The sequence below is a fragment of the Chroicocephalus ridibundus genome, chromosome 1, assembly GCF_963924245.1.
Source record: "Chroicocephalus ridibundus chromosome 1, bChrRid1.1, whole genome shotgun sequence".
In the NCBI taxonomy this organism is placed as follows: domain Eukaryota; kingdom Metazoa; phylum Chordata; class Aves; order Charadriiformes; family Laridae; genus Chroicocephalus; species Chroicocephalus ridibundus.
The window spans coordinates 58,806,303-58,831,040 of NC_086284.1; the positions used below are offsets into that span (position 1 = coordinate 58,806,303).

A 24,738-nucleotide genomic window follows, 5' to 3' on the forward strand; every position below is an offset into this window, starting at 1 on the left:
CATAAACCATTACTAACTGGAATTTTTTATTCAAGGCTACAAAAGCAGAGTTTTTCTAAGATTCAGGACCTTACAAAATGCAAAATCTGAACATTCCCCTAATGTAATATGTTAAGCACCAAAGCTGACACAATCTGTTCAGGACTTCATTTGTCATGTAAAAACCCTGTCTCAAGATAACATAGGAGAGACACCCAAATCTGGAGTCTAAGATGGGGTCTAGGGAGTGCCACATCCAAGCCTGATCCCCCACCTGCAGACCTGGGTAATGTGAGCTATCTTAGTCTTCTTACTTTGAGTCCTGGGTCACAGACTTTGGAAATTTAAATCTAGATCCATGAAACAGTGCGGCAGAGCCAAAACAGAAAAGGATGAGCACCATTTTCAACTACCGTCACAGGTCCCTAACACAGAGGTAAAACACAAGTGTATACCTAGCAGTCAGGGAACTCCTGCCCTTAAATTTTAGGAGACTTTGAGTTTGGAGGTTTACCTATTGCTAACATCAACTTGATTGGAAATAACGTATATGATGAAATAAACTATAACCATGGGGGTCCTACAGTATTTTGTCAAAGAGCATGAAACATTTTGAACCTTAAAAAAAAGACTATTTCATTCAGAATATTTATTGGTAATTGTAAAACAATATGTTATTCAAATATATATGTAAAGTTAATAACTTTCAGCACATCTTAGAGCTGCTAAATGAAATCAAAAGCACACTGGGGTGAAAAATTATCTCGGTTATTCAAGTTGTTTTTCTTCTACTTGGATTCTTAGCTGTCTTGATCTGAATCTACAGAGGATGTCTTACAAGTGTAACACACTCCAGATAACGTTTGGTAATGAGAAAAGGCTGGCCTGTCTTGGGCCTTGCACATACGTACCCAGAGACTTCATATATTACAATTCACAAGATAACGGGAAAACCTGAATGAGAACAATGTAGTTAGCTGCCGAAGGAGTGTGTGATAAACTCTCAGCTAAACTCTCAGTGAGGCAATCAAGGTCACTTCCTACAAGAATCAGCAAAGAAGCAAAGCAAGGGCACTAGGCCTCTTCCATGTACTTTTTGGGGCTGAAGCTCACATTCATCAGTGGTTCAAAACCTCTTCTCTGCCTTCGGTGCTGGAAAAGTACAAGCAGCAGAACGAGCATGGCCAGAGCTATAAGCGCCCCTCCGACTGTGGATCCAACCGTGACAGCCCACATTTGGGTTTCTTCAAGTGAACCTGGAAATACGGAATGCCTGAAGTGAGGACAGCACATACTTTAATTTCCCAAATCACATGGAAGAAAGAAAATATCCCACAGCCTGGTAATTATGATTACTTATGTGGCCTAGAGACCCACTGGCCACAGGGGCAGCTGGTAATGCACCGTGTAACCAACATGCATACCAGAGCCAGAGATGTTTCCTGCCACAGAAGCCTACAGCTGAATTTAACCTTCAACCTTTCATATAAATTTCAAGTGTTGAGAACAGGAAAGATTAACAGTTACAAGACAAAAAGATCATTCTCATATCTAATTCGGCCAAAATTTTGAATTATCTAAGCAATTCTTTCTATAATGACATTTCGGCATAGCTGTTTCAAACTATGTCGGTCAACAGAAAACCCTCAAATTCTCCAACAGACCACAAAGCAGCCCATTGTCAAACTTTTAACTGAAAACACTACTCAGTGTGGTTCTGCCGACCGGCTCCAGGTCTCATCTTCTGATTTTGAACTACTTTTGGGGAACCACTTCTGTCTTCTAAGATAATATTGCCCATTCTCATAATAACCCTGCTCCACTTGGCCGAATAACTTTATTTTCTGTTTTCATTATGCTTTCGGAAGCAAAAACCGCCTGCTGTCCTGTCCTGGAAAAGTGCTACATATACTGAGACGGCAATAACTACATTTGACTAAATATTCACAAAAAACCTCTCAAAAGGACTTCAAGTATTTAGAAGTTACTCAGACATATGGGCTTAATGAGACAGATGGCTCAAGGAGATGTCACACTGAATATAAAAGCGACTGAAAGTTGTGTGCCCCAATCCACAGTCGCCATCAACAAAAGAGTTGAGGGCAATCATGGCCAAGTTCAGTAAGGCCCCAAAATGAATTGTTTACTGCTTTACCATCTCTCAATAAGAGCCAGCAATATGTTACGTATGTTGATTTCTAATGCGGCTCCATGAAGTAGAATTAGCAACTTACATATTTAGATAAAAGGGAAGGGTTTGGATGTAAAAACTGTATTGTCTGAACACAGACCATGCAGACAGGGATAGATAGGCTGCTTCACAGTGAGCTAAATATTTAGGTGGGAGTTGAGAAGCAGCACAATCACAAGCTGCCTTTTTTCCTCCCTGGGTACCTCGTGCCCAAGGAGGAGCAGCATATCCAAAGCAGGAGTGGGGACGGTAGTCCAAGGGGAGGAAAAATTAAACTCCGTAAACGGGGAAGTTTAAATTCTCAGGGGAAATTCTGGGGACACCCCTGAGAAAAGCACCGCAGAGGCAGCTAGCGTGACTCCACAAGTCGGGGCTCCCCTGCACGACCGCAGCCTGAGGACAAGGGTTTCAATCTTTTGCAGTGTATAGACCTTTAAACAGTCTCCACAGATTAAAACCACCGATACATGGTAAGCATTTAAAACCACAGATACATGGTAAGCATTTAGAAGAAATTTCTGGCCACATAGGTTAGATAAGCACCTACTGCCTCTCAAAGGAATAGAGAGGGAGAGAAAGAAACTGCTTGGATTTAATCTTGGGGAAAGCATCTGAGGCCTGGTTTTCGTGCATTCCTTACACTTGTGCCTTTTACAAACATTTGTAACTCGTGTTGCAGATTTTGGATTTTGTACATTTTGCCTTCTTGTTTTTTGTCTTTGTCTGATTTGTGTCAAGGGTAATTTCAAACGAATATAGACAAACCTGTAGACAAACATATGGCACCTACGGGCACAGAAAATCTTCAAAATTGGGGTTTTATAATACAAAACACTCAGGTGCATCGCTCCAGTGTATCCAAAGATTAATGGAGTTCACCTCTAACGAGATTCACGGCACGGTACTATTCAGGGCTCTGTGCTCCCTGGCAGAGTGCCTGACCTCTGACAGGTTAAAGGATCCCGTAACAGGCACAAACAGCTCTGGGAGCAGGAGCCAAAATCAAAGACTCCTCAACCCCAAAGGAGCACGTCGTCGATGCCGGAGCCGCTCAAGTTGATGCATTTTGCAGCAGAGCAAACTAAGGGTGTGCACGCTTGTCATTACCACAGCTTACCCGGTGAGTTTTAACTACCTCCGCTACCGTATGGGATTGGTAGTCAGCAGGTGAATAGACCCAAGTGCTTTGTGAAAGGTGCCTTATTTTTCATGTCACTGAAAACATGAGCTCTCATCTCGTGGCCTGGAACAGCCTCTGCACCTCCGAGACGTACCTGGCAGGTCAATGGCGTAGGTGTAGCCGAGCTGCTCCGCGGTTTGGAAGAGCTCGTCGTTGGTCACAGGGGGGAAAAAAGGGACCATGTTATACAGTCTGTTGTGACCGATGGGGGCCAGCTCCTCTGGCCAGGCATTGTCAGGGGGGTTAAACCGCTTCATCCACTCGTCAAAGATGGCATCGGTAAAGGAGTGAAGAACCTGCAAATCCAGGCATAGGCACACACACCAACTAAAGCTCTTTCTGAAGTTTTCAAACACTTTTTAAAACACTTTAAAACACACTTAAAACAGTCTCGTCTAAGGTGGCAGCAGCTTTTGAGAGAGAAGAGGGTAATGTAATTTAGGTGGGATTTACACAATGGGAAACCAGGAAAGCTCATGAGAATGGAGTAAATTGATCTCCTGCATGGGATATTTTGCTGTATGTGTCCTTGTTGCCGCTTGTTCATAATAAGCTCTTTCTCCAGACAGTTTAATATCAGCTGGCAATGAATAGGGAGGTCCGTCCTCTCAGGTGAGGGCCCACTGAGCTCATTCAGGTGAATGTACCTCTCAAAAGTATTTTATTCTTCTCGTGTTTGAAGAGGTACAGAAAATTGTGGGAAATTTGATTCCTTCATGCTCATTTGATCCTCCACAGCTCTGGGGACCCATGAATTTGATCAGGTCTCGCCTAGTGAGGCTATAGGTCTATAAAGCACTAATACAGGAACATTGTTTCCCAGCTGAGTTCAGACAACTATTACAAATGTCTGGGGCAGTTCAAATTCGTTTCTGATGCCCCTATGTTTTTTAATTACCACCCTTGAAAAAAATTAGAAAATATTGCATGGAAAATAACCTTGCATTTAAAATTACAGCCTACTGAAATTAAGATTTCATTGTGTAAGAAAGGAATTCATGGAGGAATTCAAGAATTATTAAGAAAATAAGCTGGAGAACCACTATGTAAGTACTTGGGCTAACTTTTTCAACAAAAGATTGCAAACTTAAAATAAAGCTAAGAAATAAATTAATTGTGTTAGAATTCCTCTGTATAATCACTGTGGTTTACTCTAACAAAGGGGAAAAGAAATTGGCATGAATTTATTAGGAAAGATGTGTAAGCAGAGTCAATGGTTGGCTTTTTATTTGCACATTGCTTTTCGTGCTGCTCATTGCAATGCAGCATTCTACCAACGCACCAGTGAAATCACATTTCTGTTCCCCAAAAGACCGTGAAATTAGATGTGCTTCCTTTTAGCCTGTGAAGTTTTAAACAAAAGCAGCTCTTCTCCCTAGAAACTTATTTTATATTTCACAAATCACCCTGAGATTCCTTCCCTCTTTATTTGACCATTATGCAGGCGTGGCAATGTTCAAGAAAAGAGAAATCTCCTTTTCTATTTTAAGGACTTATTTTTAGGGAATTGACTTTACTTGTTTTGCCAGTCTCTGGTGAGCCAGCTTCTCTGAGCCACTGCCACCCAGACTGGGGGAAAAAGACATACCACAAAGATGGGATCATTGGCGGCTGCGTGAGGGAGAACGCTGGTCCCATTCAAGAAAGAGTGAGCCAGATTATGAAGGCTCAGCATCGGCGAGTTAAGGGCTCCGCCGGGTTTATCGAAGCCCTCCAGCGCATTCCTGTGGATGGGTAAAAGCAGCAACAAGTGAGCATATTGTGCCGACAAACACACGCGTAAAGAAAACCCATGACCCAGCGGGCTCTGGAGGAGCCAAAGGCCAAACCTGAAACTGAAACTGGAATTGCGGAAAAAGGGGGGGCTGTCGAACTCCTGCAGGGAAAGGCACCTCCTGACGTCCTCCGCAGTGGGCAGCTGCTCCCCGGAGCCCCCGGGCGGCCGCCGCCGCAGAGGCCCTTCGTCACTCCCATTGCACAAGGTGACCAGGCGGTTGTAGTCATCCAAGCTGAGTATGGAACAGAAAGAGGCACAAGTCAGAAGATGGCGATGACACCCCCGGCTTGTTGGCTTTTTCTCCCGTAGTATAAAAGAGGCCTCAGCTGGACATGGGAGAGAGCAGGGGTTAGGGACTGGCACCTCTTGGGGCATCTGGGTTCACCTCCCATGGCCTGGGAGCTGAAGTTATCGCAGGACTGCCTCTATGCCATGACATTCTGTGGCTCTGCGGCCTCTGTGGACCATCAGTCATTTGGACCAAGAGTCACCAGGCTCATCCTCCACAGAGAGAGGATGCTTTAGAAAAGGCAAACACAGCTTCCTTCACACCTATTCCCCTCCCGAGGGCTTTGCAAGAACAGTTTTTGCCAGACAATCTGAAAGAGTCTTTTGAATTTTGAATTGAAAAACTTTCAGTCCTGGGTAAGCACTAGGTTTTTAACTCTTAACAAAGAGGAAAATAAACAGGGAAGTCCCACTGCAGGGTGGGCTAAGAAAATGCAAGGAATGATGGAAAACAGGATTTCACTTCCTACCCCTCGTCCTCTATTGATTTCACTTTCCACTCCTCCAGGATGCACTACGTCCTCTTTTTCAGGGCCTGTAGGACATCCTGGTGTTGCAGGGTTTGCCTACTAGCTAAGGGAGAGCAAGTCGTTTATATCATGGAGAGAAAGAGCGAAGAAGGAGGAGAAAAACCGTGTAACACTTGTGGAAAAAATTCTGCGCTATTCAGTATAAAATGAGACTGCATTTTCAGAAACTCCTGAAGTAAACAAAAGCCCTTCTTTCTTTAACCTTGGCAAGGCAAAAGTTCAGTCACTTCAGTTTTCGAGAAAAAACAAAACCCTATTTATCTTGGAGAAAAAGTAGGGGCAAGATTTAAAGCCAACTGGTGCCTAAAGCTAGAATTTCAAGTAGTTCTTTAGGTAGCCAGAGAAAGAGACTCTTTTCAAAAACCCTGAGCGCTTGGTATCTCCATCTGACCGACTGCACACTACCTCGGAGCTGACAGAGGAATGTTTTATGAGAATTGTAACCATCAGCATCTTATGTCGTAGCGCCCCGATCCTGCACATCGGAGCCCTGCCCTCACCTCCATCAGTATATGCCTATAGAGAGCTGGCAGCAAGCTCCTGGCTGTCTCCGTGTTGCTTTCCATGTGAAATCTCAGTCACTTTGAAGTCAATCCCCAAACTGCACTAAATATATCAGGTATATAAAAATATATATTTATATAGAGATACATATATATTTTTTTATATTTATTTTATATATATATTTATACATATAAATTAAAGATATATATATATAAAGGTATATATATAAACTAAAGATCTCACCCAACACAAGGGAACAGATTTTTCAGCCTGTCTCTGGCTTTCTCTTTCTGCCACCAAAAACCAGTGTTCGTTACAGAGAACCAATACCAGGCATTTCTTCTTCAAAAAGATACTTGCCAATGTGCAAACTCTTCAGACTTTTGGCAGCCTCAAATTGGCTGAATCGACTAAAATCCTGTAGCAAAAGAATCATCTTAAAAAATACATTTCCCTAATACCAGGGGGGCAAGTTTACACAGCACCATCTACACACAAACCGATGGTGATTCCCAGTTTTAAAAAAGATGTCTTGGCTCTTTTCCTGCCGCTCACTCACACTGAGAGTGCAGCCCACGCTCTCAACACTGACTGAAAGCAAGGGTTGATCGGTAGGCGAGCTTGCCCTAGATATTCTCATACCTGTTGCAAACTATTTGCCACCGGGAGAATCTGGAGCTCGGGCTGATCATCCCCGGGTCATCTGGCCATGATGCTCCAAAGAGCTGGTCCGTGCAGACATCGCACTCGTTTCTACCCGTGGCGAAGTTCCAGTAGGGCAGCGCAAAGGAGTCGTTGCCCATCAGTCGCTGCAATGGACAGAAACGCGTTAGCAGGAGACCACCTTCAACGGCAAGAGAAAGAAAGGGACACCTGCAAGTTGTTTCACTGTGTATTCGCTGGATATTTCACTGGATATTCTGCTTTTCATTCTGCATTGCACCTACACGCTCTTCACAGAGCTGCTCCAACTCCTTTTTGGAAAAGATTGGGGGGTTAAGTCAGTCCTAGCAAAGACATTGTCACCAGTTACTCTACTGTTGGCTGTGCTGCTTCTGGCCATGTTAGGCTTTCTACCAACCCGGAGACCAGGCAGAGGCAGAGATGAATCGAGCCTTAAGCAACTAAGAATCTTTCTGAGTGATGTAAGTGGGTAACGGGTAAAATCGCGCATATTGTTTGTTTTGGCTCCAGAAAGGCTGGCCCTGGGGAAGGATCTGAACTTGCAGTAACAGAGGAATACAGCACATTTGCTCATGCTTGCTTGTAAGATACGATTTCATGCAAGCAAGATCCTGCAGCTATTTTGATAGCAACTGTTTTCATTGGAGATCTGCAAGGTTAAAATACAGTAACATTGCCAATGTAGCAGTAATGCAAATGGAAATGAGTCAATGCTTCGACAACTGACTGTCAGGCACATTAACATATATTTCGTTAAAAGATATATTGCTAAATATATGCATGTATTAAATGTATAGCATGGCACATTTAAAGGGGGTAATATTTAGAGTTGCTTTAATTAGCAGGGTACCTTCAATATCAGCAGACAACATCTATTACGAAGTTTTACGTGTAGGTGTTGCTTTGATTTTATTAATAAGTACTGTTAATTCACATCTTCTGTCCCCTGTTGGGGAGATGAAGAAAAAAGTCTCCATGATAACCTTCACATCATTGTTCACAGTGAGAAACTGTTCGGTCCTCGGTATCTTGAAAGCAGTAATTTCACTTTAAACAAAAAAAGATCAGTGAGCAAACGCTCCTGGGAGTTTGGGTAAGAATCTGTCCTACGAAATAGCTTACCCTCGGCTGGCTCAACAGAGTCAGGTAGCAAAAGAGAGAAGCTGCATGAGGAAAGGGAAAGGGAAAGGGAAAGGGAAAGGGAAAGGGAAAGGGAAAGGGAAAGGGAAAGGGAAAGGGAAAGGGAAAGGGAAAGGGAAAGGGAAAGGGAAAGGGAAAGGGAAAAAGCTCACCCACCTGCAGGTCTCTCTCCAGCAGCAGCAAATGGTACCTGTGCCAAGTAACAAAGGCAGGTCCTTGATGGGAGAAATCGATACCTGTGAAGGGGCGGCCGGGTCCTACAAAGAGAAGATAAAATAAGAGCTTAGGCACCAGATGAGGCTCAAGAGAAAGACAGCACCTTCTTCTATTGCCCAGAGGGGAGTTAAACAAAAACCTGCAGCTCTGCACCTTTGGAAAGAACGCACGCGTCAGAAGCTACAACACTCACATGGGGACAAGTGAAACTCCTCTGTGGATATTCACTTCAGTGCTTCTCAACACTTCACATTCCCCCAGAAGTTGGATATTGTGAAGATTTCCTATGCTTTTCGTGAATTTTGGTTTTAAGAAGCAGTCATCTTGTCTAAAATCTTAGCTCCTCGCTAATATGTATCAAATTATCTCATTCTTTTGCTCAGTGGCAGGACTTACACTGTGTATCTATCAAGATAACCTCAGTATTTTCCATAACTTGCCAACAGTAATTCAACATTTCCTTTGCCAATTTTCTTCAAATTGTGCTTGTTATTTCTTGTATTGTGCTCTTATTCTTACACATGAGAACACAGGCACTCAAAGGCTAGAGGCTTCAAACCACATATGGATATGTTTATCACTGAAGCAAGCTTTAACCCAGATAAGAATTTATTTATCACTGCAGCAGCGCTGAAGTTGCCTCTTTCCCTTTCCACGTGACCGCCCGGTCCCCTGAAGGACCTTTGCTCATGCTAGGACAGAGACTGCTTCCTTCAGCCCTGCAAAATGGAACCGTGTCAGAACACGAGACTGAAGAAAACCCACTGCAGGGTAGCAGACACCTTCTAGCAAGGAGGTAGATATGGGCTGTTCAGGTTGCACGTAGAATTGCTGGGTGGAAAAGCCATACTGCTGCCTCCTCCTGTGAGAGCTGGGCTTTGTGAAATGGGGCTGGCATGGGTACTTCCGTCTAGAAGAGCAAGAAGGACTAGGAATCCTGACTTGGGAGAAAGCATGGAGTTAGATACCCAAACTTCTAACATGGTCTGGTTTTAAAAGCCACCTGTGATTAGTCAGGCAAATCCCACCCTTAGTGACTTGCTGAAGGCCACAGAAAGTAGTAGCACCTGGTCCCCAACGTCTCTGCATGGTCGCTGCCTTCACCACTGCAGAGCCCCTTTCCCACTGCCGCTGCATCTACCTTGTCCTGTGGACTAGGAACATCTTTTTGAAGTCAGTCACTGCCTGACCACACTTCAGTTCACCCAACGGTGAAGCCTGTGACCCGTTCCCCTGTCAGACGGAAGGTGCACCAGAAGTGTGGTTGGTGTGCTCCAGCCACCACAGGGTGTTTGGTTGCAGGGACCAGACTGCAGCAAGTCTGACGGTCCTTTAACTGCGGGTGGCCACCGGCTTCTTACCACCATTTCACTCTACAGATCTGCTCCTACTGGGACTCGCTGCTCACTAAAGTAATGCAGCTGTGGTAAGCATACTTACCTTTGTTCAGCAATGACACTTTTCCCCCTTTCTTTTACCTGCAGAGCCCCTTGGATAAGAAAAGCACTAACCTAAGAGCGTGTCTCTGACCGAGTAGTAATGGAGCCAAACAAAGTAGTTATAAATACTGCAGTTGGCAATTTGCGGTTCCTCTCCAGTGGGACCAAGCAGACTCATCCAGTGCTGAGTTGCAATTACATAGTCTGGGTGAATGGTTGTCTTTGCACGGTCTAGAGCATCAAAGAACTGCGCTCTCTCCTCTGCCGTCAGGGAGTGGACATCCTTCCTGACAACTGGTGGCTTCTTCACGTTGCAGTCAGGGCCGGTCCAGCCAAACTTGCAGTCACCACAGTTATAGCCAGCAAAGTTTCCTGAATCAAGAGGGAAAGAGCAGTCATGACATTATGAATCAGGGAAAACTAACAATGAAATGCAAAAGATTCGTAGAATTGTCTAGGTTGGAAGGGACCTTTCAGCTCATGGAGTCTAACCATCAACCTAACACTGACAAAACCACCACTAAACCATGTCCCTCAGCACCACGTCTACCCATCTTTTAAATACCTCCAGGGATGATGATTCCACCACTTCCCTGGGCAGCCTGTTTCAATGCTTGATAACCCTTTTGGTGAATAATTTTTTCCTAATATCCAACCTAACCCCCCCGCCCCGGCGTAGCTTGAGGCCATTTCCTCTTGTCCTGTCACTTGCTATTTGGGAGAAGAGACCAATCCCCACCTCTCTACACCCTCCTTTCAGGTAGTTGTAGAGAGCGATAAGGTCTCCCCTCAGCCTCCTTTTCTCCAACCTAAACAACCCCAGCTCCTTCAGCCTCTCCTTATAAGACTTGTGCTCTAGACCCCTAACCAGTTTCAATGAATTAAGGATTAGCACTCTTTTTCCCCAGAGACACCAGTTCCTGGAAGGGACAGCATCTGAGCAGACTGGCAGCTTTGCCAGTTGCCTAACCAGAAGGTCGGATCACTTCCCACAGCCACAGAAGAGTCAAGAATCACACTCAGCCAGCTGGGGAGCTGAAGTGCTGGGTAATGGGTTTGGCACCGCAAGGTGCTCAGAGTTCTGCGGAGCCCTCAGGCACGTGAGGAGTCTCACCGAGGAGAGGGCCAAGCATTTCAGGTTAAGCACATGGTGAAGTGCTTTGCTCAATTGGCTCTCAAGTACTCCCAGACTTCCAGGATCAAACCCAAAAAAGGGTCAGCTCACGTGGGTCCTTAAGCACAGGAACAAATCCCCAACCAAAACAGTTCTCTTAAGGACAAAACTCAGGAAGGAACTAACGTCTGTTAACAGTATATCTGAGACCCAACACAATCCAGGACAAGCACCAGGGGTGTGGCAGGTCACGCTTTAAGCATAATTAAATAGTGCTGCAATAAGAGCTTGAGAAACACTGCAGTACCGTCATTCCCTGCTGGCATCCTTCCGAAGGCAAGTCATCGGGTTCCCTCCAGGCTATTAGCTCAGACCCCCTCGTGTGGTGGAAGAGCCCAGGAAAGCAGAGCTTGCTTTAAGCGTGGCCTCTCGCCACCGTGGCAGGCTGCCAGTTAGCAGCAGAAAGGTCCCCCTGCAGCTTGCTTTGCCTTTGCCAGGGGAGACGGGGAAGGGACCATTCCTGCAGCGGACATCTGCCTCCTGCCCACACGCAGGTGGGCTGCTGGCCTAGCAGGGATGCAGGACAAGCATTGCTGCCAGGGGAAGGAAGGAGTACTGGGGCAACCAGGGTTCCTCTGGGATCTGCACTCTTGGGACCCGTCACATGCTCCAGCCTGTACTGACCAGATGACAAATATCAGGAATATCTTGCCACATTGCCTAATTAGGCTGCATATATTGCACAAGTTTCAGTACACGGAACATGAACTTCTGGAAAGCAGATGTTGTCCCCTCACACCCAAAGGTACAATTCAGTCCTTTTCAAGAGAAGAGAGGCAAAGCAGGAATTAACCACAAAAAGATCTTTCAACAACCTTTTTTGAGATTGGTGGCCACACTTCAGTAATTCAAATGACCCATCTACTCACAGCGTAGGATAAGCGTCACTTTGAAATATAGCACTAACGGAACCAAAATTAGTGCAGGCCAGGTTTGTCTGGTCTTGGTATCAGAACAAGACTCCAACAGACATTTGCTGAGGCTCTGAAGGTGCCTATTTCTCTCTCTGGGGCCCTTTGACTATATGCAGCTCTTGAAGCCCAAGATCATTTTATGAGACAATACCCATATTTTAGGTATACTTTATGCGCCTCCTCAGGCTATGAAAAGAAATTTGCAAAAGCCTGAAATGTTGAGTCATCTTTGTAGGAAAAAATGCTCTTCTCCACTTCTATGGCATTTGAAGTCAGATAAACCAGTGACTCCTCACTCATTTCACCCTTTACAGGTGCTAATTATATCCAGTTGACGCTCTACAGGATTTTCTTCCTTAACTGCCTAATCTGTGAAGTAATCCAAGGGGTCTATTCTTTCCACCACTTCACCAGGCACTTTTCAATGGGATATGAGCTTTTACTGAGTAAGAAGGAGGACAGCAGTGAAGAAGAGACTGGCAAACAGGAGGAGCCAATTCCCAGGCAAAGTGGTATTTCCCACGGCAGTATTACTTCACTGCTGATTGCGTTGAACATTTTTGTAGCATCCTGTGGAATAAATACTAAATTGGCTAAAAAATACAAAAGTACAGCATTGTTCACACCTTAAGGAAAAGTATAAAATCAAGAGGCTTCTGAGGTAGAAAATAGCCGCAGCTGGCATGAAGGACACAACATCTGTGGTTCCCTGATAAGCTACATGAGGTACGGGACGGGATGCAATTATTCCGTGGCTTTACCTTATGATGTATAGCAGATACAGGAATGGGATGATACCATGAAACAGATAAGCTGCCAATTAGCTGCCCGCTAGATGCTCAGAGCCAACATTTTGTCAAATTTTGATGAAATGCTGTCCTTTGTGCGAACTTTGCTCATTATAATGTCATTATAATACCAAAACACACCTCCATCCCGAAGGCTACCCGCCTCCAAGGTGCGACCACTCCTTCTTGAGTCTGCGCCCTGAATTTCTCGTAAACTATACCTTTAATTGTGAAGCGAGAGAAATTTACACCAATCATGATAAAAGTATGTATGACTAAAGTCACTCAAACTCCACCTTGAAGATAACAAATAGTATAAAAATAGCCCGAGAGAGGGGGGATGCCCAGGGAAGACACCATCATAAAGAATTATATCACTGACTTCTGGGAGCAGTCAATGGGCTGAGCCTCTCTTCCCCCCATAGGGACGCCTTTGGGTAAGACTTAGATTATACCGAGTGCTTTCTCGGGAAACTTAGAGATTTCTCTAGAGACTCTCTTTTCTACATTTAGAGCCAGGCTGTATCGTTTATAACTTTGTCGTGCGTTTTGTATATGTAACAATACTTTCGTTTGCACGTGCTTTGCAGACAGTGTATTTATCACCTGCAATCCTAAGAACCTATATATCTGTTGTTTAAATAAACTGCACTTTTTTAAGTAGCGAGTCATTTTGGTTTCTCACTGAACGCGACCAAAGACTCGAGAGAGGCCATGCTAGTTCCTGAGCACGACTAGACTGAAGGTGCAGTCCACTATTAGTGTATCCAAATCGTAATAGTTTAATACACATTAAACGCGACTGGACTGATAGTGCTGAATTGGGCATCACTCAGGATTTAAACCTAGCCGCACCTAGCCTCCCACCTCGGTGAGGAGTGTTAGAACACAAGGGGGTTTATCTTCTGCCAAAACCGCTTTGCCCCTTTTCACGCAACACATCCTCAGGTCTATTTGGCAATGTTCTCTTGTCAGAAAAGCACACGACAACAACGCTTCATGAAATCGAAAGTTGCTTTTTGTCATTTTCTTTCAGTAGGCTCCATGCATCACCGGACTGTTGTTATGCAGCAGCTGAAATAGCGAGAAGCTGATGGAAGTCTGTGGGATTTCCCATATTGCAAACAGGAATGACTGCAGTACACAGACACAGGTTTACATCCCACCCAAACCACTTTTTCAGTGTTTGTTTCTAAAGCCAGGCCACTGGTCTGGAAATGATGCATTGCTCTTTTCAGAAAGTTCATTTACTGCCTTCTGGACTTCCCACATGATAGCACTGTGAAACGTATGTCCCAGTCTCTTACAACTTAACTTCAACATCTGCTACGCTGGTGATGGTGGACTGATGGTGGACTAGAGATGGTACAGCTCTAGGGGAGCTGGCAAAGTAATCTCATATTATCAGGATATAGCACACATTAGTAGACATTTTCAGTAAGACACTGAGACCCTTTCAATGGAGTCCAGGTGGCCAAGAAAGCCAATGGCATCCTGGCTTGTATTAGAAATAGTGTGACCAGCAGAAGTAGGGAGGTGACTGCCCCCCTGTACTCAACACTGGTGAGGCCACACCTTGAGTATTGTCTCCAGCTCTGGGCACCTCAATACGGGAGAGATATCGAGGTGCTGGAGCGAGTGCAGAGGAGGGCAACGGAGCTGGTGAAGGGCCTGCAGAATAAATCTTATAAGGAGCGATTGAAGGAGCTGGGACTGTTTAGTTTGAGGAAGAGGAGGCTGAGGGGAGACCTCATCACTCTCTACAGCTACTTGAAAGGACATTGTAGAGAGGTTGGTGCTGGTCTCTTCTCACAGGTAATTAGCGATAGAACAAGAGGGAATGGGTTCAAGCTGCAGCAGGGTAGGTTTAGGCTGGACATTAGGAACAAATTCTTCACAGAAAGAGTGGTCAGACACTGGAATAGGCTGCCCAGGGAGGCGGTGGAGTCACCATCCCTGGATGTGTTTAAGACTCGTTTAGATGTGGTGTTAGGGGATATGGTGTAAGGGAGAACTTTGTAGAGTGGAGTTGATGGTTGGACTCGATGATCCCAAGGGTCTTTTCCAACCTAAATGATTCTATGATTCTATGATTCTAATATCCTTTTGAACACAGGGACCACAGGAACATGCAAGGATTCATGCCTTTAGCATTTTTTTGCCTTTAGTGACTAATATGTAGCAACTCAGTGTACTACCTCTCTGAAGCTATGCCAGAGACAACAGAGATTATTGTCACCTCTTCTGGTTCCTAAAGAATATAGTGTGGGAGGTCATTCTGGAACACAGACGGGAGATCATGTCACAGATGGGGTCCAGATACTCCCTGCTTGTTCCATTACTTTCAGGTGCTCTATCCCAGTCAAGTTGGGTTAATCTGGCTATTTCTGTAGGCACTATGGCCATGCAGCCTCTCCCAGTGGGTCAGTCCATGGGCATGACACCGAGAAAAAGATACTTCTTATGACACGACACTTGGTATGTGTTAATACACATCACTGGTGTATGCCAACACCAGTTATCACATAGCACTGTAGTCTGCTTCTCAACCCCACTGGTTGCCTGAGTTCACAGACAGGGACTTTTCTACCTCTGAGCAGTCATAGCACATGGTTGGCCTTCAGACGTTGAGCATAACATGCGTTAATAAATCCACCAACGCAGAGTCTTGTCTTTGGTAAAAAGGAACCCATCCAACACTCACCATCTTCTGCCTTGCTTTATTACAAAATCTGAGCAGCTGCCATGCCTCTTCCTTCCACGGACACCAGCTTAATACACATTTTCTATTGGATGGGGAGAAAGGACTCCTTTTCAGACTTCTTTAGCCATTGCATTACAACAGGGGTTACATTAGATTTGAAACACCAGCATACTGCAGTACCCCAAGGGTAGGATCCAGATTGTCACCATGTGAGATAAATGGTTAGTTCTTCTGTCTCCTCTAGCTCTTCATTTGGATGTCCTGTTAGGCTGTAGGATGTGGAAGATCTGTACCTAGTACAGGCTTTAACGGGATCATCAAGGTAAGGTTATAATTCAGTATTATCCCACAGCTACATTGCCCTACAACAAGTAAATGAAGTCTATTTTATAACTACTTCAAAAGCTCATTTTTTTCCTAGTGGGAGGGCCATCATATCAACTACGTGGCTTAACTGGCAATTTGCTTACAGCTAAACAATAGAATTTAAACCCTCTGCCACCAGCTTGATTAAATATTGCACAGGAATGTGAAAAGATTTTTTTTTCCCTCAAAAAACTTCTATGGAAAAAAAATAATGTTCAGCACATGTCCACACGTCAACTGTAGAAAGTGGCAGGAAAAGAAATGAATGATAATTATGTTTAACTCCTCAGTGAACTCAAAGCACGTCATTGTTTAATCACTGTCACAATCTGTACTAGCAACCACATGACTGACTGCAGTGGTTTTTTCACAATAATCTGTACTGAGTTTTTAAAATGCTATGCCACTAGTACAGTTTTATCCTTTAGAACTCAAAATAGCATTTAGTTCATAAGTCTTCTAAAACAGTATTCTTCTAAACTAAATTTAACTATCCCACTGAAATACTGCTTTGTGGTGTAATTAGTTACAAGTGTCAGTTTTCAGGGTTAGACTAGTGCATCCAACATTTTGTCTAATGCAACACATGCACCTTATTGAAAAACAAATTACCACATTCCCCTTCACATAGTACTGCACGCTGTCAGGAACTGTCATCAGGTCACTTCAGTTTAAGAATTTATATAAATTGAATTAATATTAGGTGCACCCAAACCAATTGTAGAACGCATACAATAGATTGAAAACTGAAATTAGACAGGAACTAAAACCTCTTTGCTACCTCCCAGGTACATTCATAGAATCACAGAATGGTTTGGGTTGGAAGGGACCTTCAAGATCATCTAGTTCCAACCCCCTGCCATGGGCAGGGACACCTCCCACTAGACCAGGCTGCTCAAAGCCCCATCCAGCCTGGCCTTGAACACTTCCAGGGATGGGGCAGCCACAGCTTCCCTGAGCAACTTGTTCCAGTGCCTCACCACCCTCACAGGAAAGAATTTTTTCCTAATATCCAATCTAAATCTCCCCTCTTCCAGTTTAAAACCGTTACCCCTCATCCTATCATTACACTCCCTGACAAAGAGTCCCTCCCCATCTCTCCTGTAGGCCCCCTTCAGGTACTGGAAGGCTGCTAGAAGGTCTCCTTGGAGCCTTCTCTTCTCCAGGTTGAACAACCCCAGCTCTCTCAGCCTGTCCTCATAGCAGAGGTGCCCCAGCCCTCTGACCATCTTCGTGGCCCTCTGCTGGACCCATTCCAATAGGTCCATGTCCTTCTTGCGCTGAGGACTCCAGAGCTGGACACAGTGCTCCATAACCACATCTTTTTTCTAGAGATGATATTTTTGCTGCTGACAACACACTGAGTGAAACGCGCAGCAAGCAGCATCCTGACAACAGACTTACAATTGCTTTTTTGACCATAGCTCTTTGTACAAAATGTGGGAAGTAAAACTGGATCTTTCCGTCATACTAATCTTATTCTGTTATATTTGTCCCCGGTTAAAGAAAGACTAATGCATGCTACCTGCTAATGCCTAGAAATGGAAATGTTCTTTTTTAATTTTCCTTAGAAAATCAACATTAATATGAGAAAAAATATAAAAATAATCTGACCCCACAATAACCACTCATCAATATTTCTTTGTGTTTGGGATTTTCTTCTTTTCTTTTTTTTTCTTCTCCCAGAAATATTCAGCACCCAGACCTGGATGGAAATGGTTTTAAGATATTTTTCCTCAATTAACAGCTACAACAAATGGTCAAATTTTCAGAGTTCCTTTTATCCTTAGCTATTAAGTTTTAAGCAGAATGCTCACATGGATTAATTTATTGTGAGAACTTCAGAATCCCCGCCTTTGGAAAATCCTGGCCAGCTCCTCCAGGTTTCCTACAGTACAGCCATCAGCTATGTGACAGGTTTAAATGGCTCTGTCTATCCAAATATAATCAGCTACATGGCAGTTGGAGTTCCCATAGCTTATCATTTACACCATGTCTAAACTATAAATTAAACAGTGCCAAGATGGCACTGGAACATGACCGTTTATATTGTTAAAATGCTAGAAAGAGCCTCAGCATGGGTTGGAGTTTGCACGAGCCAGGAACCATTTCTAATAGGCAGTTTGCACACAACATTCATTTGGAAAGTAAGATACCTTAATAGTAGAGATGTGCGCTGTTCCACGTGCCTTTGAATGAGCACATTTAATTTATGTTCCCTACCATGGCTACCATAGCCCTGGATGCCTAACAAAGACCACACATCACATTACTTAGAACTCTGGTGAGCAGACAGCCAACCAGTGTATAAAACAGACTGAAAAAAAATACAACAAAATATTAATAGACACAGAGACACAATCACCAGCATTATAAAAGCGTCACATCTAATTCAAATCCCGTGCAGTTGTGAACTTCTTAGCCTTCTCCTAGAAATGCCTTTGCCTGCAGCACCAGAGTAGAGCCCAGGCAACCTTTCTGAAAATCATCCCTAAGGATGCCTTCCACCTTAAGGTTTTATCACTGGTATATTTAGATGATAAAGGAGAAAGAGGAATACAAGCGAAATAAACACACAGTGAGAGAAACCAGATTTAGAGGCGAGGAGAGAGGACAGCTCAGCAGAAGTGAGGCTGAACGACAGGACACTACATTCCAGTCACGTAACTTGGGACCCAGCCCTGCAAATATCAAATACCGGTGCTTACCTCTACTTGGACGAGCAAATGAACGTCTGCCTACGCAGACCATGTCTGTCTACACTGCTCTTCAACTTACTCCCAGGTTTTGATTAACCTAATTGCTCAGGCTGCGTAAATGTTGGTGTGGGCTCTTCTGACTCAGGGTCTGTGCCTGTGTGTGGTACCTGACTTTAGTTTTGGAGGTATGTAAGAACCTTTAACATGAAAAAACCCTTTAAAGTGTCTGGAAAAGTACTTCCACACAAGCATTTGAAATCTAGTCAAAGGAAGAGATAAAAACCAATTTATCCTCTAAAGTCTGTTATTATTTTGAGGACCTTCGGTAACTTAATAATTTAAGTCATCTGCCCCTACGTCTCTGCTTTCAGTTGATAAAAGCATTGCAAAACTTAACCTCATGGGGTGAAATTTTCTGTAGTGCTTCTTTCTCAGATTGATCTGGGCTTTTTTCATAGTGAGAGCCCGGATGTATTTTAGACAAAACAGTTCAGCTAGTTCTAAGAATCAGGTTGAAGGAAAACAGGCTATTCTCCCCATGTTAGAAAACTCAAATAACTTTATGTTTCCAACAAAAGACCCCAGGCTGCCTGTGAAACCTGCCCAGCAGGTGATTTCAGTGCTTGAGATGTGCCCTTTGCCTGACTGCTGGTTCCATCTCCTGCCAGCCCTGCCACCCAGCCTGGGCTGATGCTACGGTTCCTCCTCATTTTAACCCTGCTTCAACCAGGGCTGCTGATGAAGAAGAGTCCCGGCACCTTATCCTGTCCTGACCTCACCTTTCTATTCCCTCCCTCCTGCTGGTACTCGTGAACTGGTCTTATTAAAACCTGATCCTTTTGGCCAGGTGAGCCTTCAAGCACATCAGCTCCCTGACCTGTTTTGCTTCCAGCATGTGAACATGGAAGCCCATGTAAAAGCACGGGTGGGAAGGAGCGGCTGGAGATGGGGAGGAAAAGGGCAGGATGGCCTCTTCGGTGGTTGTACAGACCCACATTGGATCAGAGTGAGTTGTAGACTTAGTTAATGATCCTGGGAAAGACCGCAGCCAGGTATCTACCTGTTTTCAGTGCGCGGGGGTATATTGTGCTGCAAAATACTACTCCAAAAGGCATAAATCTCTGATCAATGCACACTGGTACAAGTTCACCGAGCCATGATTAGCAGTGACAGAGGTCTTGATGCAGCACTGAAACATCCAAAACTCTGTGGAGAAAGGTGATGGGTGGCTACAGGGTCAACTCCAGGGGGAGAGAAGAAAACCCAAAGTTTGCATGAGAGAGAACACTTTTTCAACTCTGTTGCTCTGAAAAAGTGCTGACAGTACCATGAACTTGCGTTTTTAGGAAACTGATAATATCTGAAGCCTTCTTGATGCCTTTCGCACCAGGAATGTTTCTGGCCTTCAGACCCATCTGTCCCCGTCTCCTCACCCCTGCACCCCTCTCACCTGTGCACCGGCAGCTCTGGTTGAAGAACTTGAGGGGCCACCGCTCCCGGTCATCCACATTTCGAAGGGTGTAGGGTCCACTCCAGGGCTGAGTGTCCACCTGCACCCCCTGACACTGTCCCCTGCCCTGCAGGGACCCGCAGACATTGCCTGGCTCCGTCCCCAAGGCGGGGCAGCAGCGCTTCAAGCGAAGGGCATCCACCGTCATGCAGGCACGGGGGAACTGTGCCTGCGCCCGAGGGGGCCAGCAGCAGCTCAGGTAGCCCAGCCCAGCCCAGAAAAGCCACCTCAGGGCGCCCATTACGGCTGGGTGGAGGTTCTGCCTCTCCGCTGGACCTGAGTGAGCGGAGCGGGGAGATCTCCGCCGTGGGACAGCCTGGCCTGGCCGCGGCTCCATGCCCCAGCCAACCAGGATAATCCCTCTCGCTACTGAGGATGCTGGTGTCGGGTGTTTGTTTAATCCCGGTCTCTAATTGCCTTGAATGCAGTTCAAAAGATGGGCGCTTTGGCTCTGCGGTGCCTGCCCGGCAGCCACGGCTTTGAGCAAGGTTTATATAGAGGTTGGGAGAAGCCCTCATTAGAGGGATTAGCACAGCAGAAATCCTCGTGTTTTGCACATGACATCAAGAGCAGAAAAGATGCCAGCGTGAGAGCAAGTTCTGCGGGCTCTGGCAGTCTGTCAGGAGGGTGAATGCCTCAGATTTATTTCTCCATGTCTTTCATGAGAAATTGATGGTCTTGTTTTAGCTGAGGTGGCTGGAGAAACAAGTTTATTCTTTTCATGAGAACCTTGTAAAGAGAGGATAAACAGAAGAGGAAAACCCTTCTCTTTTCAGTTCATTTGCTGCAAGATAACACTTGCCACTAAAACAGCGGCAGTAGAAAATGAACTGGAAGCACAAGAGGACAAAGGTGTGTCATTAACAGAAATTAATAAACTTGGTAGTAACAGCTTGGGATGGAGACTCCACCTGCTGACTGCGGAGCTCCAGTGCTTGCAGTGTAAACATCTGAGTGGCAAGTGGAGAAGGGCTCCCTTCTTAATAGCCTTTTCGCATGCAAAATAAATTATTTAATTGGTTTTAAAGGGTCCTTGTTTGCTCTCTAATTCTTTCCCCATCATTACACCAGAGGTTGTTTTGGGGGCGGTCGGGCTGCTAGGCTTTCAGTACTGTCACAGCTGAGCATTTATTACCCACCTGGCAGAAGACAGGCTGTAAGATCAATACGCGCACCAGGCATGCAGACAAGTGGTTTCGTTCAAGACACCGACAAAAATTACTTTAAAAAGCTGCTAGCACGCAGCAGTTCTTGCCCACAATGCAACCCCTATGTGCTAGAGGAATAAAATGAATAAATCAAATTAAAGTAGTGATAAGTCATGAGATGAGTCTGAAGCAATAGCTATTTGTTCAGCTCCACCATACTGAATAAAAACTGGCGACTCCCTCTGCTTCACTGAAAGCTTTCTCTACCTCCCCCCTCCGCACTAAAATTGTTTAGGCATGTTTGTAAGTACGTAGAATGAAAACAGCTGTGGTTATGTCTGTACTATTCAATATTTCCATGGATGTTCAGCCACACCATTCTGGCACAAGAAGTCTATTATCCGTGCAGCAAACTTACTGCCATCATGCAGCTAAGGAGTTCATCCGCACTGCAGATGCTGTCCTCAGCACTTTCAGGTTCTCCAATCTTTATATAAAAAATTTACTACTTGCCAGACAAACTAAAATATGATTCCACTTAATTTTTGGAAGTACAAAGCAAATTAGCAATACCACATAGGAGTTTCAACTCATCTCCCTTAGGGTTCAATTTACCTGGAACTGGCTTTTGCCTGGTGCTCTCAACACAACATGTGAAAAAGACAGAAAACAGGACTAGTTGCTGGAAAAATAGGCTGAAGAAGCTCGGGAGTTGTACACGGAGGCACTAACTCAAAACCACCTCCCCATACTACTCAGCACCTGAACACACCCCTCGGATGTGGGAAAGATCAGTCTTTGAATCGAAGTTAGACAATGTCCTGAACCAAAGTTACCAACATACCACCTGAGAGCAATTAAAGTGAACACACATTTATCAGCATCACCAAAAAAAAAAAAAAATCAAAAAACATGGATAGGATTCAGCTAGCTGATTAAACCCCTGAACTGAAGTGTCTGCACATAAAATACGTGTGCAAGCAGCCATTCTAATCAAAGCTGGCTCAGTTCAGACACCCGTAGGGAGGTGCCTGCTGCCATTTGAGAGCCTGTATGAGGCAGAAAGAGTAAGCGCAGAGAAAGGCGAGGGACTAAGGCAGGCAAGGCAAGGGAAGGCAACAAGTGCTTCTAATGTAGTACACAAGGAAGGAGAAATGTGTCATTTTCAGAGAAGTTAGGGTGTGGAGAAGAGGAATAGCAGAGAGATGATAGCATGGAGACTACTTAGTGAGCAGGGGAAAGAAAACTGTGAGTGGAAGAGCGGCACATCCATAGCTTTTCTTGTGATTACTTCCCCCCATCACAACTACATGATTTTACAGAATTGTGAGCATGCTACAGCATGCCGTGCTAGTATAGATGTAGCGCTAGCCTCTGGTCCTCCCTCATTCACCAATGCTTTAGGAATGCCCTCCCTAACTCACCAACACTTTAGGAGCACCCTCCCTGGCTGGGGAGGGAGCACCCGGACAGACAGAAAAAGGATGGACAGATCGCGCATCCTGGCATCACCGTGTCGGTGCCCGTTGCAGGCTTGCCGGCATCAGCAGCCACACACGGCTGCATGACACGCCGTGCGGAAGACACCGAGCAAAATGACAAAAAGACGGTTGTCTTTCAATTAGTCAGCGGGAAAACGGCAGGGACTGTCCGTTTCTCAGTGCTTCACTGTTGAGAAGGTTCTGCAGCCTCCCCGCAGCTATTGCACTTAAATAAAGGAGCCGTTGTTAGGGCTGCACGATATCAGCACTATACCAGTTTACAAAATAGCATGCTGAATGATTTTTTATTTACTACGAGGTTTCGCTACCTCTTGAAAAATGAGTAGCACTGTGTGTTGACACCGCTGCCCAGAACTGCTTGCCTGCAGCTATCAAGACTTTTCAGGCAGTGAATCTGAGCGCATGAGCGGTGGCCAAAGCCCCCTTGACCCAAACTGTGATCGCGCTACCATGTCCACAATTCTGAGCTATGGGGTCAGGCTACCACACCTGAAACTGTGTTGAATTTATTAGTTAAAGTATTTAGGCTTTACTCTGGAAGTAGAAGAACACAGCACTTCAGCTACTTTGTAGTATGGATTCATGCCCAGGTTCACCCCTAACATCAAACTTCCCAGCATATCATCAAAGGGTGGCAAATAAATACACCCATACAGATGCCAACGCATCTTCAGGATTAACACATTCACTTTTTTTTTTTTTGGCAAGAGACAGAATAAAGAAAAAGAATGCTCCAAGGAACAGGCAAAGAAATCACTAAACACAACTCACACAAGTAATGCAGAATTCCTGAGCAGTAAGTAGGCAGCGGGTTCACATTTGTTTTCTCAATGACAGTATTGTTTCACAGGCTCCTTCTACTCTACTCAAGCACAGATTAGCATCAAGCCAGAAAAGGACTTAGCCTTTGGAATTTTGGAAAGAATTTTGGCCAAAATACAACATTCTACATATAAATATATGTGGAAATCAATAGAAAGAATAAACCACATGATAATTCATAGCAGCAGCTGATAATTCTGGAGACAACAAGAAGAAAGGTAATTCTACAAGGAAAACTGCAAACAAGAAAAAGATCACGGTCCAAGTGGAAAGAAAAGAGACAGGATGAGGAACACCAAAGCATCTGCTCCACAGACAGAAGAATTTCCAAAACAAAACAAAAAAAACCCAAAACAAATCAAAACAAAACAAAGCAACCCCACCATATGATAGAATAGAATAGAAGCGACTAAGTTGGAAAGGACCTTTCAGATCATCGAGTACAACCATCAACCTAACTCTGACAAAAACCATCACTAAACCATGTCACTAAGCACTACTTCTACCTGTCTTTTAAACCTCCAGGGATGATGATTCCACCACTTCCCTGGGCAGCTTTTTCCAGTGTTTGATAACTCTTTCAGTGTAAATATTTTTCCTAATATCCAGTCTAAACCTCCCCTGGTGCAACCTGAGGCCGTTTCCTCTTGTCCTATCGCCTGTTACTTTGGAGAAGAGACTGACCCCCACCTCTCCACACCCTCCTTTCAGGTGATAAGAAGCAAACTCACACAGTCAAGTGAATCCATGGTATCTCAAGCTGAGCAGCCAAAACCGATGAGCACTTCTGGAAATTTTGGCCCTTGTGAATATTTTTCTTTCTTTGAAGAAAATAGTACATCTCTGATTCCTTGTTATGTCAAACCACCTTTACATTGGCTTAGGGGTATTTACATTGTCATAAACCTCACCTGAGAAAGAACAGACTCTACATCTGTCAAGCAAAATTTAGAGACTGGACAAAAAGGACTTAGCAAGAAACTCAAATTATATACCTTTGTACATTTTTCATTGCTCCAAAGATCACGTAACATAACTTTATCTTATGCATGACATGAAACTGGCCAGAATAAGAATGTTTTGAATGGAAATGAACCCATGCTAATCTTTACCCATAGCTTACATCAAATCCACCTTTCTGTTCCTATTTTAAGTGACAGATAAATATTTTGGCTACTGATTT

The 24,738-nt window shown here is 44.5% G+C and overlaps 1 protein-coding gene across 1 annotated transcript; it reads right to left on the minus strand.

The window, feature by feature from the left end:
* Positions 1-1,053: 1,053 nt before the first annotated feature.
* DCT (dopachrome tautomerase) lies at positions 1,054-20,324 on the minus strand. Its single transcript, XM_063345318.1, has 8 exons — positions 20,024-20,324; positions 10,001-10,300; positions 8,430-8,530; positions 7,092-7,258; positions 5,180-5,359; positions 4,939-5,074; positions 3,445-3,646; positions 1,054-1,235 (listed from the first exon to the last, which is right to left on the minus strand). Exons 1-8 carry the CDS (start codon positions 20,322-20,324, stop codon positions 1,054-1,056), a joined length of 1,569 nt encoding a protein of 522 aa, XP_063201388.1.
* Positions 20,325-24,738: the final 4,414 nt, after the last annotated feature.